We start from the raw sequence: 16,025 nt of genomic DNA, 5'->3' as shown, positions 1-16,025 counted from the left end.
AAACGGGTGCTTATTATTTTCCAGGTGAAATCAGTTATTATCAGCAGCTCTAGAGTTCTTTACAGCTTGCAAGATACATGTTCTCATTCCACTCATACCACAGGGGGTTAGTGGTATTCCCATTTCACAGATGGGAAAACTGAGGCTCAGAGAAGTCACACCACCCGGAAGGGACAGAGCTCAGACTTGAGCCATGACTTCTGAGTTGACTTCCAGTGCTCATTCCCCACAGCAGTTCTCACAGGTGTTCCAGGGAGGACTTAAAAAAATAAAAAGCAAATAAATAAATAAAAAAAAAGCGTTCCGAGTCATATAGTTTAGGGAAAGGCAAAATGACAGGGATATCTTTATTGCAGAACTTCTTGGGACCTTCAATATACTGGGACTCCCCAAAAGAATGGCTGTGGTGTGCAGCATTTTTCCGTCTTCTTGGACTACGGACCTTTCTTTCCTTTCACGGGAGGCCTGCTGTCCCAGGCAGGGCTCCACATCACCACGGTGGTGCCGAAGGATGGCAGAGCCACGACTACATGCAGAAGAAACCTCTCATCTTCATCCTAATGGGAGGGTGCCCTCCCCGTGGCAGGCAGGCTGAGCCCCCCGGGCTGGCATCGCGGTGGACTTCTCGCCCTCTGGGATTTGCCTGCACTGTGCCCTGGGGTGGGCCTCCTGCCTCTGGCTGCCCAGCACTCTTCCCTTTGGGTCCCCCCCCTCGGTGCCCCCTTCCCTGGGGCTCTCTCAGGAGCCCACCCCGGCCTTAGGAAGGGACGAGGACTAAATCCCCAGCAACTGTGACTGTTCCAATGGGTGACCCATTACCGAAGCAGGGCCGACCAGACACCCCCTGGGATGTTCTGGGGACAGGGAAAAGGCAGCTCTCTTTCCACTACGTTGCTAGGAGCCATGTTCCACTGCAGAAGGAGAAGGCCGGTCTGTGAGAGATGTTGGGGCTGAAAGGCAAAGCAGAGCGGAAACAAGAAGCCATGAGAGATGGACCTGGAGGGAGTGTTCCAGAATCCTCGTTCCAACCCCTGAGGCCCTGGTTCCTACAACTGCTTTAATCCTAAAAACACACACACACACAGACACACGTGCCAGCCAGTGGGAGGTGGGTTTCTCCTGCCTGCAAACCCGAGTCCTGACAGACACAAGCCTGGGCCCCTTCAGCAGCCCAGGTAGATTTACCAGCCGAGACAGGCCCAACAGGGCTGTGGGTGAGGGGTGCAGCCTGGTGCCAGGCCTCCCTCTCCCATCCCCTGGGGCTCTCTGCCAGTAAAACAGTGAGGGAGCCTCCTCTCCTTCGGCTCCAGATGTCTCCGTCAGCAAGTCTTGGTGAAGAAAACAGGGCAGGGGTGTACAGCGGGGGCATCATCTCGCTGTCAGGACCACCTATTCATTCAACAAATCTGCGTTGGGAGCGCACAGTAGGTCAGGTCCTGGGATGAGGTCCCTGCTCCTGAGGGGGGAGTGGGACACAAACAAGTAAACGAAGACTTTCGTAAGGTAATTTCAGAGGAAAAAAATAAATAGGGAAATGGGACAGAGCAGGATGGGGGTGGAAAGTAAAATAGGGTGGTCTGTGAAGCCCCTCTGGGGAGGTGACCTTTGAGTTGGCATCTGAAGGTTGAGAAGGGCTCAACCACGTGGGAAGAACATTCCAGGAAGAGGAAACAGTGAGTGCAAAAGCCCTGAGGCAGAAGCAAGCTCGGCAATTTCTGGGAACTAACTGGCCACTGGCCGGGGTGTTAAGAGCAGCAGGTGGTGGGAGGAGATGAGGGGTCATTAGCAGGGGTCAGACCACTCCGGCCATGGGCCAAGCATGATGAGGAGTGCAATGGGCAGCCGCCGCCTGGCGGGGTCCAGGGTGGGGACCTAGAAAAGGAGGCGGCTCTCGGACACCAGCCTTTCAGGACTAGTAGTGGAACAGGTTCCTCCCTGATTGAGCAGAAGAGTCTGAATGCCACTTCAAACTTCAAAGGCTCAAGAGGTCACGACCCCACCTGTGTGGTCAGGAGAGGTCAGGTTCTGCTGCAGAAACAGACAGCCCTAAGGCTCTTGAGGCAGGAAACGTGGTCTCTTCCTCGCTTGTGGGTTCGCCAGGGGCTGGGGCAGCCGCCTCTGGACCAGTGCAAAGCAGGTCTTAAAGCTCCCACCTGGGATGGCACAGCTCATCTGACCACCTTTCATTGGCCAAAGCCAGTCCGGGCCACACTTACCTGAAAGGAGGGCAGAGAAATGCAATCCTGCCACATGCCTAGAAGGTAGACAGCTGGATATATTTGGGGACTCCCACACCCTTCTTGATTTACAGATGGGAACTGAGGCTTAGATACCCAAAGTTAGTGACTTACCCAAGGTTAGGGGCAGAGGGGGCCATAGACTCCCCCCAGACCCCTGACCACTGGTCCAGTGCTCTCTCTCTCTACAATGCCCCCCACATGCCCCACCCCACCCCAGCCTCCTCTCCTCCCTCACGACCTTTAAGAGCTTAAACTAAGCCTCCCTGCCCGCTCCTCAGACAGGATTAGCTCATCTCCCCGACTCCCACAAGAGCACAGGGAGAGACCCCCGTTACCACCAAGGGAGCTAGGACGCCCCCTTTTCTCTCTTCTCCCTTAGCACAATGTTTGGGCCCCGAACAGCTCATGTGGCCTGGGGAGTGGCTGGGAATAGCAAACCCAAGCCATTGTTGGCAGCTGCCTGTCTGAGCCGCATCTGCAGGAATCTCACCACACTGGGGGGTCAGTGTCGGAGGGGTGTTGGCTCTCAGGCACTGCCAAGCTCCACCCTGACTCCCTGGGCTTGTCCCAACACACCGCCGTCACATGCAGTTTTCCTCTGCGCAGTTCTGAAGCAGCTTCCTAGGGGCCTCCAGCCTTCCTTCCCACCCCACCCTGTGCACACACCAGCTGCTGCAGCCCCCCTGCCCTGGCCTCCTGGTGACAGCCCCCAAAGGCAGGGGCAGGAGCTTCAGGGCGCCCCGACTGCCTTGGCTCCCTGCAGACAAGCCTGGGTCTGCCCGCACGGCAGGGCTCCCCTTGGGGTGAGGCCTTTCCCACAAGGCACCGGAGACCATGGGTGCTGCCTGCTTCTGGTGGGAGCTTCCCCAGCCCGGCTCGCAGTAGGTCCTCAGCCGATGCTTCCTGACTGGGGCCCGAGGGTCACGGGCTGGAACAGCTTCACTCCTGCAGAGTCTGGGGCGGACTCTTGGGTGCCAGCCAGACGGCTCAGGGGCCACCTCGGAAGCCCGCTGCCAGAGCTGGGAGGATCTGTGGGAGCTGGGAAGGTTCCAGATGTCATCCTGAGGGGCCAGAGTCCAGAGTGTGGCCTCTTCGCAGCTCGGTTCTTCCGGATGGGGTGGGGTCGTGATGTAGCCAAAGAAAAGTCTACAGACCCCCATGGCTGCAGACTCGGGGAGCAGACTCCCCAGTGATGCTAGAGCCCCGAGACAAATTCAGGGCAAGCCAGGCAGGAGCAAGCTGGGTTGAGAGGGGGGTGGGTGGGTACCTCCCTCCTTCAGCTCCCCTCCCTCCCCTCCCGCCCCTTCTCCCACTCCCCCCCCCTCCTCTGCCTCCATTCCCCACCGTCCCCGCTCATCTCCCCTCCCTTCCTCTTCCCCCAACTCCCTGTCCCTGGGGCTGGGGGGCAGGGGGGTGGGCAGAGTCTCTTGAGACTACAAAGTGACAGCCACCACAGGCCTCGCTGGGAGTGGCCGCCCCAGGCCTGTGGGGCCCAGCCCAGGCTACCTGGTGGGACAGGGTCAGTGGAAACTGGCCACGCCCAGACCCCAGCCCACCTGGCCCCCCCCCACCGCAGCCTGAGCCCCCCTCCAGCAGGCAGGTCTTGCTGGCTCCGGCTGGGCCTCCCTAGGGTGGTGGGTGTTTGTCTTTCTCACAAGGACACACCAGGATGTGCAGCGTATGGCAAACAAAGGGCTATTTTTACCAGCTCATTGTCTCCTCTCTCAGCTTCCTCGCTCCCCTGCCAAGGCACACCTCAGCCTCCCCCTCCTGGCTCCCGGGCTCTGTCCTCCAGGTGCCGCTAGCCTGGGCAGGCCAGGGCCCGCAGGCCGGGGTGCAGCCGGTGCCCCGAGGGGCAGCTCCATCCTGCAGACGCTGCAGCAAGGCTGGGAAGGTGCAGAGGCTGGTGCTGAGCTGGGCCTGGGGTCTGGGAGCCCCCTTCTCTGCGGGGGGCTTCCAGCCACTGCTTCCCCCTTGCAGCCGAGCCCTGGCAGCGGCCTGGGTTTCCCGCACTCAGCCCTCTCGAGCCCCAGCCCGCCTCGCCGACCCTGCTCGGAAGAAGAGGAGGCCCTCCGGAGCAGAGGCCACAGCGTGGTTTCCTCCTTAAAGAGAGGTCAAAGGTGGGGGTCACCCCGGGCAGCTCCCCTCTTTCTCTATGGTGAACAGAGACCATAAAAAGCAGAACAGACTTCTGGTCAGTTGTATTGATGAAAAATTCTCTCCATTCTTGCCTCAACTCCAGGTAAGGGGCTCCCACCAGGCACCCCCAGCCTTGGCACCCCCTGCTGGCACTGACACATTGAATCCAGACAACCCATGAGGTAGGTGCCGTGGCTTCCCCATATTCCAGGTTAGGAAACAGAGGCTCAGAGACACCGAGTGACTTGGCCGCCATGGCACAGCTGGTAAGTGGCAGAGTCTGGATTCAAACCCAGGTCTGTGTCGCTTTGGAGCCCAAACTCCATCCAGGACCTGCCTCCTTGGGCAAGGCTTGGGCCTCCCCACTCAGCGTCACCTCCGAGGCATCCAGGGGCTTTGTCCCAGCTCCCTGGGACCCTGGGTGAGTTGGCAGCCCTCTGTGGGCCTGGTCCTCCCCATCCCACGGGCACGGGGGCAGGTGGAGGAAGGGCAGCGGGGAGGGGGTGGGGACTGAGCATCCTCCTCCTCCTCCCTGAGTTTGCTCTGAAGCAGGCTGCAGTGGGGAAGGAGCTTCTGGCTGCAATGGGATTTTTTTTTAACCACTTGATCATGATCCAGGATTTAATTTTATCCCCTTCCCTGGCTGGCTCTGATTCTATTTGGAGTTTAAACACAAGGCGAGCAAGAGAGACAAATCCCATCGGGGGGACCTCCCCTCAGCTCAGAAGGTTGGAAGGTTCCGGGGAAGGCTCAGGGACTCTGCTCCAATTAGCACCTGCCACCCTGGCAAAGCTGCTTAGCAAGGAGAGAGGTCCCGAGGGGGTGCGGGGGGGAGCAGGAGGCAGCTCTCCCTCGGCTTTTATCAAGGGATCATCTTGGCTTTTTCATCCTCATCAGAAAAGCATTTCACGAGCACCCAATTGGACCCGGGGCTGCACACACCCTTGCCCGGAACAACTGGGAAGGAGAGAGGGCGGGGAGGGCACCCACCAGCAGGAATCACTGAGGAGCAAGTCCTGACCACCTACTGTGCGCAGGTCACTAAGCTCGTCATGGGCGTTCTCTTGTTAATTCTCCTAACTGCCTCATGGGACAGGCACGCTTACTTTTTCCATTTTTTCAGTCAGTTAGGTAATCTGTGCCGAGCCCCGCAGCTGCCAGGCCCACAGTCTGCCCCTGGAGTTCTGGCACTAAACCCGAATGTCTCTCCAGGTCCCAAGTGCATGGACACAGATTTATACTCTGGGAGTAAACACTATAAACTGAGGTCAAGAGAAACTAATATTTGTTTGGGGCTTTACTGGGTTCCAAGCACTGTTGTGTAGAGTTTATCAAAGACACAATCCTAAAAAGAGCTATGTTGTTGTGATTTTTTTTATTATTCCCATTTTACAGACAAGAAAAATAAGGCTGAGACCTACCCAAGGGCACAGAGGTCTCAGGAGCAAGGAAGAGCTCCAATCCTAGCCTTCGGGCCCCAAATACTGTGCTCTCTACCTGACCTCACCTGGGGACAAGTGGGCTTCAAGGCTGCACTGCCAGACGCCAGGGGGTGTGGACAGGAAGGGGCAGGGGCAAAGTGGAAGAGGAACTTACTCTAGAAAAACCTGCTTGGCCTGGAGATGAACCACCAGGTCTGCGAGGTGGATGTCAAAGGGGTACGGACAGGTGAGAAGCAGGAGTTAGGCTGCACAGCTCCAAGGAACCGTGGGGGCTCTGGGAGTGGGTAGGAGAGATGAGAACTGACCCAAGTATCCAGCATGGGATTGAACTCCCCTGACAAATATTTTAAACCATCTCCTATAGCCGGACACAGATGGGGCTTGGAGAGCGGGACAAACTCCAGACTCCTCCTGGCTGTGGACAGAGCCGACTGGCCAGAGGGATGTGGCCGGCTGGAGGTGAAGGGCCTCTGCGAACTGGCCTGCCACTCTCCCCCACCCCGGCCCCAGCCCTGTCGAAGCTGGAAGTGGTTCCAAGCCTGGGCTCTGGGTTCCAATTCTGGCTGTACCGTGCTGACCTTTAATAAACTATTTAACCCCTCTGTCCTCCTCTGTAAAATGGGGATAATATAAATGCTGCATATACACTAAAGTGCTATACACCTGCACACAGGTAACGCCTAGTAAACACTAGCCGTGTTATTAAGATCAGGGCAGAGAGTGTAACTGCATCTCAGACCCGGGAGACACCTGTGTCAGAGGTTGGTGAAGCCCCCACCTCCTGCTCCCGGAAGCAGAAGGGCCAGGGCCAGGGCCAGGAGGCTCCCGGGGCTGTGCCGGGAGGGGCGGTTCTCCCACAGGTGTGCAAACAGGAGCCGCCACCTGCTGCGGGCAAGCCTCCCTCCCTGGGGACACAGGGGGAGGCGCAGGCAGGGCTCGGCAGCGGGGTGCGGCCGGGCTCCACGATCAACGGTGCCCCTGACTCGGCAGGCCCCTCGGGAACCTGCCATCACGATGGGGACGATCCCCAGGTCAAGGATGACAGTGAAGGTCAGATACCAGCATTTGAAAAGCATTCCACTGCCCTTGCTTGGAGGAGGCCTCTTTAAATTAGGACTAGCCGCACGGAACCCCCTCTGCCACAACCATCCACCCCTCCAAATCTAAGCACAGTCGTTGGCCGCAGAGTCCCTTCACTGGACAGCGCAGGGGTTTCTAAATGTGCCCTCAGGTGAAGCTGGACCTGTTTCATGCCCTGGTAAGGGGTGGGTGGCCATGAGCCACCCCGAGAAAGAGGGGTCCCCCCCAGTTGGGAAGGGCAGGTAGGGGGTCCCCTGCACCACAGAGCTCCCCTTTCTGGAAGGGGATTGTTTTCCCTGCCACGAAGGGACCTGTTTAAGGCTCCTGGGTGCGGCCCTCACCTGCGGGGAAGGGAGAAGCGCTTTGTTCACTCTCAAGCGCCTCCCCCAGGCCGGAGAACCTCTGAGGAGATGGGCCTCTGCCTCCTCCCCAGCTATCCCTGGCCCCCTCCACCCCAGGGCCACCTGCTGGGGTCGTTCCCGGATGCGTGCCCCCGTCTCCCAGGAAGAGGGCTCCCAAAGGCTACCTTCTGCGTGGGCTGAGGGACCCTCAAGACCCGGCTTGCTGCCCCCAAATGTTCCCCCTTCACCTTGGCCTGTGGTATGGCCTAATTCCCATGGAGAACGAGGGGTTGCCCAGCTCTGGGGGCTTCCTCCCGGGGCTGGTTCCATGCTCTCTGCTGGGGACTGGACAGGCGGGACCAGGGCCCTCGGCCTCGCCTAGGGGAGACCACTAACTACAGCAACACTGGGGGCCCTTGAACATGTATGTTCGTGACATTTTTGGCTAACATAGCTATCTTTTTAGTCTTTCAGATTGCAAACTTTTCTGACAGGGAACTTACAAAGGCAGACCAACTCCATATAAGGATGAACAGTACATTACTGGAGATGGAATGGGCTGACTTGTGTGTACTGAGTTCCCCAGCACTCGAGGGGTATTCAAGCAAAGGCTAGACAAGCCCTTTTCAGAGACGTTCCAGAGGGCCTCACACCTGCCCTTGGATGGGGTGCTAGATGGCCTTCAGCACCTCCCCTAACACCTAGAGCCAATAATGTTCACTGTGCCGTGTCCACATTCTGTAAACTCCACTGGAACCAGCACTCGGTGAAACTCTTCGAAGAAGGCAGAGAAGCAATGAGTCCACGTGAACAGCAAAAAGTAAGACCTCAAATGAGATTATGAAGGGTGGAAATAAAAAGTTCTAGAAAATGCCCCCAAGGCAAAAATTCCTAAAGTAGAAATGATTTCAGCTTCCAAACTTGCATATATATATATATATATATATATATATATATATACACACACACACACACACACACACACACACACCCACACACACGCATATCGCTCGACGCCGATATACTTTCCGCCTCCAGATGGGACAGGTATTTTGTTTGGACTTTTCTAACACGCACTCTAAGACCACTGCCGTCGCATAAGGATAAGGATGTTGGGGTGTCTGTGGTGGTCGGGTCCCCACAGCTCCGTGGGTTCTTAGCGTCTCTGCAGGGGTGAGGGTGCCTCTGAAGTTTACTAACCTCAGTCTCGGCTGGGATACCTGGTATCTCCAGGACAAAATGGGGGGCCCAACTGTCCTAAATCGCCACTAGGTGGGCTCGGTAGATGTGGAAGTTCTTCCCAACGCCTAGCTCCTCCCCAGATCCCAGAGGTTTATCTAACTGGGTGTTCTCACCCTCCCTGCTGCACCTCCTCGGGGAGGAGGGTCCAGCCACAGATCCTGATGGTGGGGAGAGAGGAGGGAGCCCCCCCAGCGCCGTGGGAGAAACCACTCAGCTCACACACTAGGCTATTAAAGATCTTTATTGTTAATTTCTTTCTCCAACAGATAGATACACTTTTAGTTGAAATATGAAGCCACAGCAGCACTCTCACTTTTCCTGTTCGGAAGACGAGACAGATCAGTGACCTTGGGAGGCCAGGCTGGGAAGAGGGCACACAGGCGCCCCGGACTGGGACCCCTCCCAAGGGCCAGACATGGAAGGGGGGCAGCAGCCACACGAGCCTCGATGTTACCCACCAAGGAAGGGAAACGGAAAAATCCACTTTTCCCCAGGGGCTCGGTCGGAGCTGCAGGCCACTGGACATGGGGTGTGTGTGTGTGTGCACACTTGCACTTGCACACACGCCTGCCCCTTCTGGAGGGAGGTGCTACCAGGGCCCTGCTGTTCCTCTGTCCTCATCCCGTGGAGACCCACAGCCTTTACCGTGCCAGGCACCAGTGTGCGGCGGGGACAGAGTGCCTCAGCAGTGGCACTTGAGTCCTGGGCTGGGCTCAGGTGACACTCGGAGCACAGCCTGAACCCCACTGGGACTCACCGGGGCTCGGACCCAGGATGTGCTGGCGTTTGGCTCCCGCATGCTCTGGGATGTGCAGCAGCCTGTCAGCCCAGAGCCCTGAGGAGGCAGAAAGATCTGGGCCGGAGAGTCTTCTCTGGCCAGGTGCCTGGGGCAAGGAAGGGGCCTCTGCATCTACTGTGGCTGGGGCAGGTGGACGCTCTCCCTTCCCTAAGTTCGTGGCATCTCCCCCACTCCTGTGAGCGATGTTCCTGCAGGGGAGCGAGGGCAGGTGGGAAGGGTTGCAGTCCCACACTAACACTATCTTCCAGGCCTGGCCCCACCTCCTCAAGACCACTGCTCTGAAATGTGTTTCTGGGGGCCAGGCAGAGGTGGTGGTGGTGGGGGGTTGCTCAGGGAGGGCCCAGCCAGCTGTTCCAGGGGACACACCATAGATCAGTGATGACTCCACCCTTTACCGGCTGACATGGAGACACTCTTGCACAGGCAGTGCAGCGAGGGGGACGGACCTCAAGGAGCCCAGGTGTGGTGGGACCCTGCTACCCCCAGTAGATGCTGTGGGAGCCTGGCTGGGGCAGGCCAGGGGTTGGGGTTTCGGGGGCCTCTGGGGCCTTGCAAGCCAAGCTTGAGCTTTTATGTGTGTTCCCAGGTCCCAGGCAGAGACCTCAGCTGCACTGGGGGGTCTCGCAGCTCCTTCCCTTTAAAGGAGGCACCCCCTTTGGAGGCCTGGGGGATACAGGGGTCAGATGTCAGGGCAGCGCTGCCCAGTGCAGTGCCCCTCTGCAACAGCAGGGCCACTTCATCTCGCCACGGGAGCTGGCTGTTTGCCCCTGCATGGAAGGGGTGCCAGAGATCCTGGCTAACGGGCCCCTCTCTGTGCTGGGCTGCTCGATCAGGATGACACTGAGCTCCAGGGGGCCATTTTCCAGCTGCGGACTCAGGTGTGCTCATCACGGTGAATGCACTCTCCAGGTGGACCCCAGGCCCCAGAGAGGGGCTGCAAGCAGCAGAGTCGGGGTGAAGCCATGGCAACGGGAGTGGTGGGCGAGCCAATGGGAAACCAAACACATGTATCAATAGCCAACCGAATTCAAACACAGACAAAAAAATGTAAAAGCAGCAGCAAGCTCTTTGTGTAATAAATATTGCAAAGCACACTTGGTTTTGTTCTTTCTTTTTTTCCCGAGTCAAATATAACAACCAATGTCCCAAACCCTGTTTTCTGCCTTCAAAATAGAGAAGCTGTTGATGTCAGCAGGACACCTGCGGCCAATCAAAGAAAAAAAAAAATGTTTCCCATTAACCAGCCAATTAAAAGCCATTTCCAGTTTAAGCAGCCAATCAGACCTCTTCACATTCCTAAAAAATGACCTAAATAGAGCACCAGCGCTCAGAGAGCTTCCTGGGAAGCCATATACCGAAGCGCAAAGGTTTTAAAAAAAAATGAGTTGGAAATAAAAATAAAAGGTTTCTGTTGGTCAAGATTTAAAAATAAAAAGGTTTCTTCCAGTAGCCAATCACGGAGTCCATCCCTTTAAGCCAATCCTAACTGCATCACTGGAGTCTCCCCGAAACAGGCCCAGCTGGTGACAGTGAGATGGGGGGTGAGGAGGGCAGGGGGGGCCTCTGATCCACACAGAACTCGGGGCCCTTGCCACCTTCTGGGGTGTTCTGCGGGGTTTGCGGCTACTGCCTCCGGTCCTCCGTCTCCGACCTGGAAAACGCCATCACCACGTCCTCTGCACCTGCGGGGCGGGGGGAAAGAACTGCTGAATGGTGCTTCTGGCATCTGGCTAGAATCGGGGACCAGGCAAGGAGGCTGTGAGCCCCGGGGTGGAGCACTGGGCCACCACAGGCATGGGTGTTCCCAGGCAGGCCAGGGGCCTACGGCCAGCAATCCCACTCGCTGTCGGGCTACTGGGGTGCAGGGCTGTAGGAGGCAGGCTCGAGGCTCCACAGCTAAGAGGTGAGCCCGGGCAAGGACGCGGGTTTTCTGATCCCAGAGCCTGACTTTTCTTGGATCTCTTACTCTAAGGTTACCAAAGCCAGGGTGGGGGGCCTTGGGGATCTTTTTCTTCTCAAGACTCTTGCCTTGATCCCTTTGGAGGCTCTTGCTCATTCTGATTTTTAATAGCCATTCCTCTTTGGAACAGCTTATCCTTTGCCCAAACCCAACACCTGTTCAAAGGAGGGAGGCCGGGCCCACTTCCAGCTGGGCTGTCTGCCTGGTTCTCGCAGAGACAGATAATGTCCCCGATGTTTATTATTTTTTTAATCCTGAGTTCGAGATTCTGGTCCAGGCACTCAAGAAATCACTTCCTTTGTCTTGTTTTCCATAAGACAGGCTCGACAGGCAACCAAAGAGGCAGGAGGGAGGAAGGGAGAGCTCCAACTGCCAACCGGCCCACCCCCACCAGAGCTCCTGGGGAGAGAGTTCCTGTGGCCAGCAGAGCCCACAGGGCAATGCAAGGGGCCTGCAGGATGCCAGCCTGCCTCACCTCCTCACCTCGGCCCTCGGGGGTCGTCCTGCTCACTCCCCCCTTTTAAAGGGCAGTTCCTCACGTGCCCTGAACAACCAGAGCTGGCTGCCCGGGGTCTCTCTGACACTCTCCTGTGCTCCTGGAGGAATTCTTCCCGGGAGGGGGGAATCAGAGCAGCAGAGCCAGGAAAGGCGACCAAGGGGGCCAGAGTGGGAGGGGCACAGCAGGGCCCCTGGCCTGTGCAGTGGAGGGTGGGATTCTACTCCCCACGAGCACAGTGCTGGCTGGCTTTGTCCACACCACGGGGGTCTCCCCTCCGTCCTAACTGCTCTGCCAGGCAGTGGAGCAGAGGCGGCCCCCAGCCACCGGGTGCTGGGGTGAGGGGCCAACGACCTGATGTCACAGCATAACGACATGTCTTCAAGGAGGCACGAGCATGCCAAGGAGCTGCTGAGGAAGCTAACCTCGGTGCCTGCCATCTCCTTGCCCACCTGCCCTCACGGGGTTCTGCAGCCTCTTCTATCCCTGAAAAGGGAAACCAGTTCGCAGCAACGAACTCAAATGGGCTGGCTCCTCCGGACGGGTCTCCTTCACTAGGGAAGTCCTATAACCCTTCTCCTCTCCTTTCCAGAACATTCTGTTCTTTCTTCATTCCTTGGACCACGCAATATCACTGCAGGCAGAATTTTCCTAGCAACCGCAGAATCCAGTATTACATCAGCCCTGCATGGCAGCCGAGCCCGGTTCCCTAACAGATGCCGACTTCTCCCGCGGGCTCCTCCCTGCTCCCTAATCGGGGTGGGGGGTGGGGGGTGGCTGGAGGGAGGCTGTGTGAATGGGAGTTGTCAGCAAAGGACGCCTGGGTGGCAGGGAACTGCAGCTGCCCACTCGCCTTTCTCCTTGTCTGTCTCGTGGGCTCTCTCACGGGGACCTTGGGCCTCCGTAGTGAGCTGCGGGCATAAAAATAGCACTGGCCGCCTGTCGGGAACGGCAGTGGGCAGAGGGAGGGTGCTTGCCAGCCCCTCCTTGGAGGCTGCTGCCCAGACCCAGGGACCAGGGCTCCCAGGGGACAGTCTGCTCCGAGAGTGAACTTGTGCAGAGATCTAAAGGTGAAGAAGGTAGAAACTTCTCAAGGTCACGCGGGGACTCTGACGACTCTTTAACAAGACACCGAAGAAAAGGAATTTCAAAAGTCCCATCTTCCCACGCTGCCAGCTGGCCACCACCTCCCTGGTTGGTCGGGGGGGAAGGCTGGGGATCCAGGGCTGTCATTTATAGAGACACCCACTCTACTGCTGGGGTGCCGGTGTGGAAAGGGCATGCTGAGCCACTGCCCATTCTGCATCTAAAGGACCATGTTGTTTTCTGGGTCTTCCAACAGGGATCTGCTTTCCTCTGGGGACAAAGAGGGAGCAGATGCTTCCAGAATACTCTCTGACCAATCCCTGTCCTCAGGGTGCCACTCGATGAGAGCCTGGCCATGAACTGGCAGGCCTCCGGCTGAGGAGCTGATTTTCTCTCTTCTTTTTTCTATGCAATATGGGCCAGTTACCTAACAGGGAGAGTGAGCGGCTCGATTGGTTATCATAATCCAGTTCCTTAGAGTTGGAATTCTGGAGCTGGGAGGGAACTTGGGAGTTGATTCCCATGCCCCTCCTCTAGAAAGGCCAACACAAGTGGCTCCCTTGGGAACTCACACCCTCCTGCTAGCACAGGGACTCTGTAAAGAAGCCAGCAGGCCCGCTGGCTCCCGTCAGATCAGTTTCCCATCCCATATCACAGATAAGATTCATTCTCCTCATTGGTACCTTTGCCAACTGTGTCAGTTTGAATGTATTATGTCCCCCCAAATGCCATTATCTTTGATGTAATGTTGTGTGGGTGGACCTATCAGTGTTAATTAGATTCTAATTCTTTGAGTGTTTCCATGGAGATGCACCCCACCCAACTGTGGGTGATGTCTCTGATTGGATAATTTCCATGGAGGCGTTGGGCCGCCCATTGGATGGGTCTGAATTAAGTTACTGGAGCACTATATAAGATCAGACAGAAGGAGCAAGCTGCTACAGCCAAGAGGGACACTTTGAAGAAAGCACAGGAGCTGTAGATGAGAGACAGTTTGAAGATGGCCATTGAAAGCAGAACTCTTGCTCGGGAGAAGCTGAGAGAGGACAAATATTCCAAGTGCAAATAAGAGTGACATTTTTGAGGAACTGCAGCCTAGAGAGGAACGTCCTGGCAGAAAGCCATTTTGAAACTAGAACTTTGGAACAGACACCAGCAACGTGCCTTCCCAGCTAACAGAGGTTTTCCGGACACCATTGGCCATCCTCCAGTGAAGGTACCCGATTGCTGATGTGTTACCTTGGACACTTTATGGCCTTAAGACTATAACTGTGTAACCAAATAAACCCCCTTTTATAAAAGCCAATCCATCTCTGGTGTTTCGCATACTGGCAACATTAGCAAACTGGAACACCAACACGCTGGGACTTGGGCTCAGGGCTTTTAGTTGTTCCCTCCTGCTCAGGTGAGCACAGTTAGAGAGAAGCTGATCAGTCTCTCCTGTTTCACACACTCGGACACAGTAAAAGATAAGGGTAATTTCAAAATAAAAAGGAAATGCCAGGGACCCAGAATGGCCAAAACAATCTTAAAAAAAAAAAAGAGAGAACAAAGTAGGAGGGCAAACTTCCTGGTTTCAAAACCTACTGTATAAAAGCAATAAATGGACTAGAATGACGAGTTCAGACATAAACCTTCACCCTTATGGTCGACTGATTTTCGACAAGGTGCCAAGATGATTCAAGAGGAAAAGAAGAGCCTTTTCAACAAATAGTGCTTGGACATCTGGACTCCCTCATGCAAAAGATGCCCAGAAAATAACTCAAAATCGACCAAAACCTAATATAAGAGCAAAAACTACAAAACTCTTAGAAGAAAACACAGGAGTAAAATTTTATGAACTTTGGTTAGGAAATGGTTTCTTAGTACGTCAACCAAAAGCACAAGCAACCAAAGAAAAAGTAGATATATTGGATATCATCAAAATTTAAAACTTTTTGCTTCAAAGAACACCAACAAGAAAGTGAAAAGACCACCCACAAAATGGGAGAAAATATTTGCAAATCACACATCTGATAAGGGACTTGTATTCAGATAAAGAACTCTTACAACCCACTGATAAAAAGTAAATAACTCAATTGAAAAACAGTGAAATGATCTGGATAGACATTTCTCCAAAGAACATACACAAATGGCCAATCAGCACATGGAAAGATGCTCAACATCATTAGTCATTAGGGAAATGAAAATCAAAACCACGACATTCCACTTCATGCCCACTAGGATGGCTATAATCAAAAAGACAGGCAATAGTGCGAATGTGGAGAAAATGGAACCCTCATTCGTTGCATCTGCTTTGGAAGACAGTTGGACGGTTCCCCTAAAAGTTAAACATATGACCTGGCAATTTCACTCCTAGGTACATGCTGCCATAGACATTTGTGTGAAAGTTTTTGTGTGGACGTGTGCTTTCAGTTCTCTGAGGTACACACAAACGTCCACAGCAGCATTATAATAACAGCCTCAAAGTGGAAACAACCCAAAATGTTTATCAACTGATGGATGAATCTCCATACAATGTAATATTATTTGGTCATAAAAAGGAATGAAGTGCTGGTATATGCTACAATGTGGAAGCCCCTGGAAAACACTGTGCTAAGAAGCCAGTTACAAAAGGGCATGTATTTTATGAAACTCTTTATATGAAATGTCCAGAATAGGCAAATCCATAGAGACAGAAAGTAGATTAATGGTTGCCAGGGCCTGGGGGCAGGGAAAATGGGGAATGACTGCTAATGGGTACAGGGTTTCTTTTTGGGGTGATGAAGATGTTCTAAAATGGATTGTGATGATGGTTGCACAACTTTGTGAATATACTAAAATACTGCTAAATTGTACAATTTAAATTGGGGGAAAATGATGATTTTTTTTTCCAGGGAGGAAAGATAAGGGCAGCTGGTCACCTGACAGTTCTTTACCGTCACTCACCAACACCTACGGCATTTACTGCAGATTGATTTAATCGTGAGTTGTGAACAAATGGCTTGAGATTTTAGCCTGCAGCAACCCCTCCTTCTTTTTGAGTTTTGAGGGTGGAGGTAGTAGATTCTCAAATTAGGCTGCTCTAACTTGATGTTAGGCCACTCTTGTCCAAATCTGTCTAAACCCCTAAGGATGTCTCCTGGGGCCGCTTGGCTGAGGAACTGGAGGTGAGGCCTCCAGAGATGTCCCCACTAAACTCTTGGGGAACAGGGCCTGAG

General features: G+C 54.9%; 1 protein-coding gene across 2 annotated transcripts in view; it reads right to left on the bottom strand.

Annotated features, from left to right (window-relative positions):
• Positions 1-8,709: 8,709 nt before the first annotated feature.
• CTNNBIP1 (catenin beta interacting protein 1) overlaps positions 8,710-16,025 on the bottom strand; it is a 49,995-nt gene continuing 42,679 nt past the window's right edge. For both annotated transcript variants that reach the window (XM_037828574.1, XM_037828575.1), the window contains one exon: positions 8,710-10,965. In XM_037828574.1, coding sequence (XP_037684502.1) covers positions 10,907-10,965 — 59 coding nt within the window. In that variant the 3' untranslated portion in view covers positions 8,710-10,906. The remainder of the gene's footprint in view (positions 10,966-16,025) is intronic.

Source organism: Choloepus didactylus, chromosome 2, assembly GCF_015220235.1.
Source record: "Choloepus didactylus isolate mChoDid1 chromosome 2, mChoDid1.pri, whole genome shotgun sequence".
Taxonomy (NCBI): Eukaryota; Metazoa; Chordata; class Mammalia; order Pilosa; family Megalonychidae; genus Choloepus; species Choloepus didactylus.
This window is presented reverse-complemented; position numbering and strand designations above follow the sequence as displayed.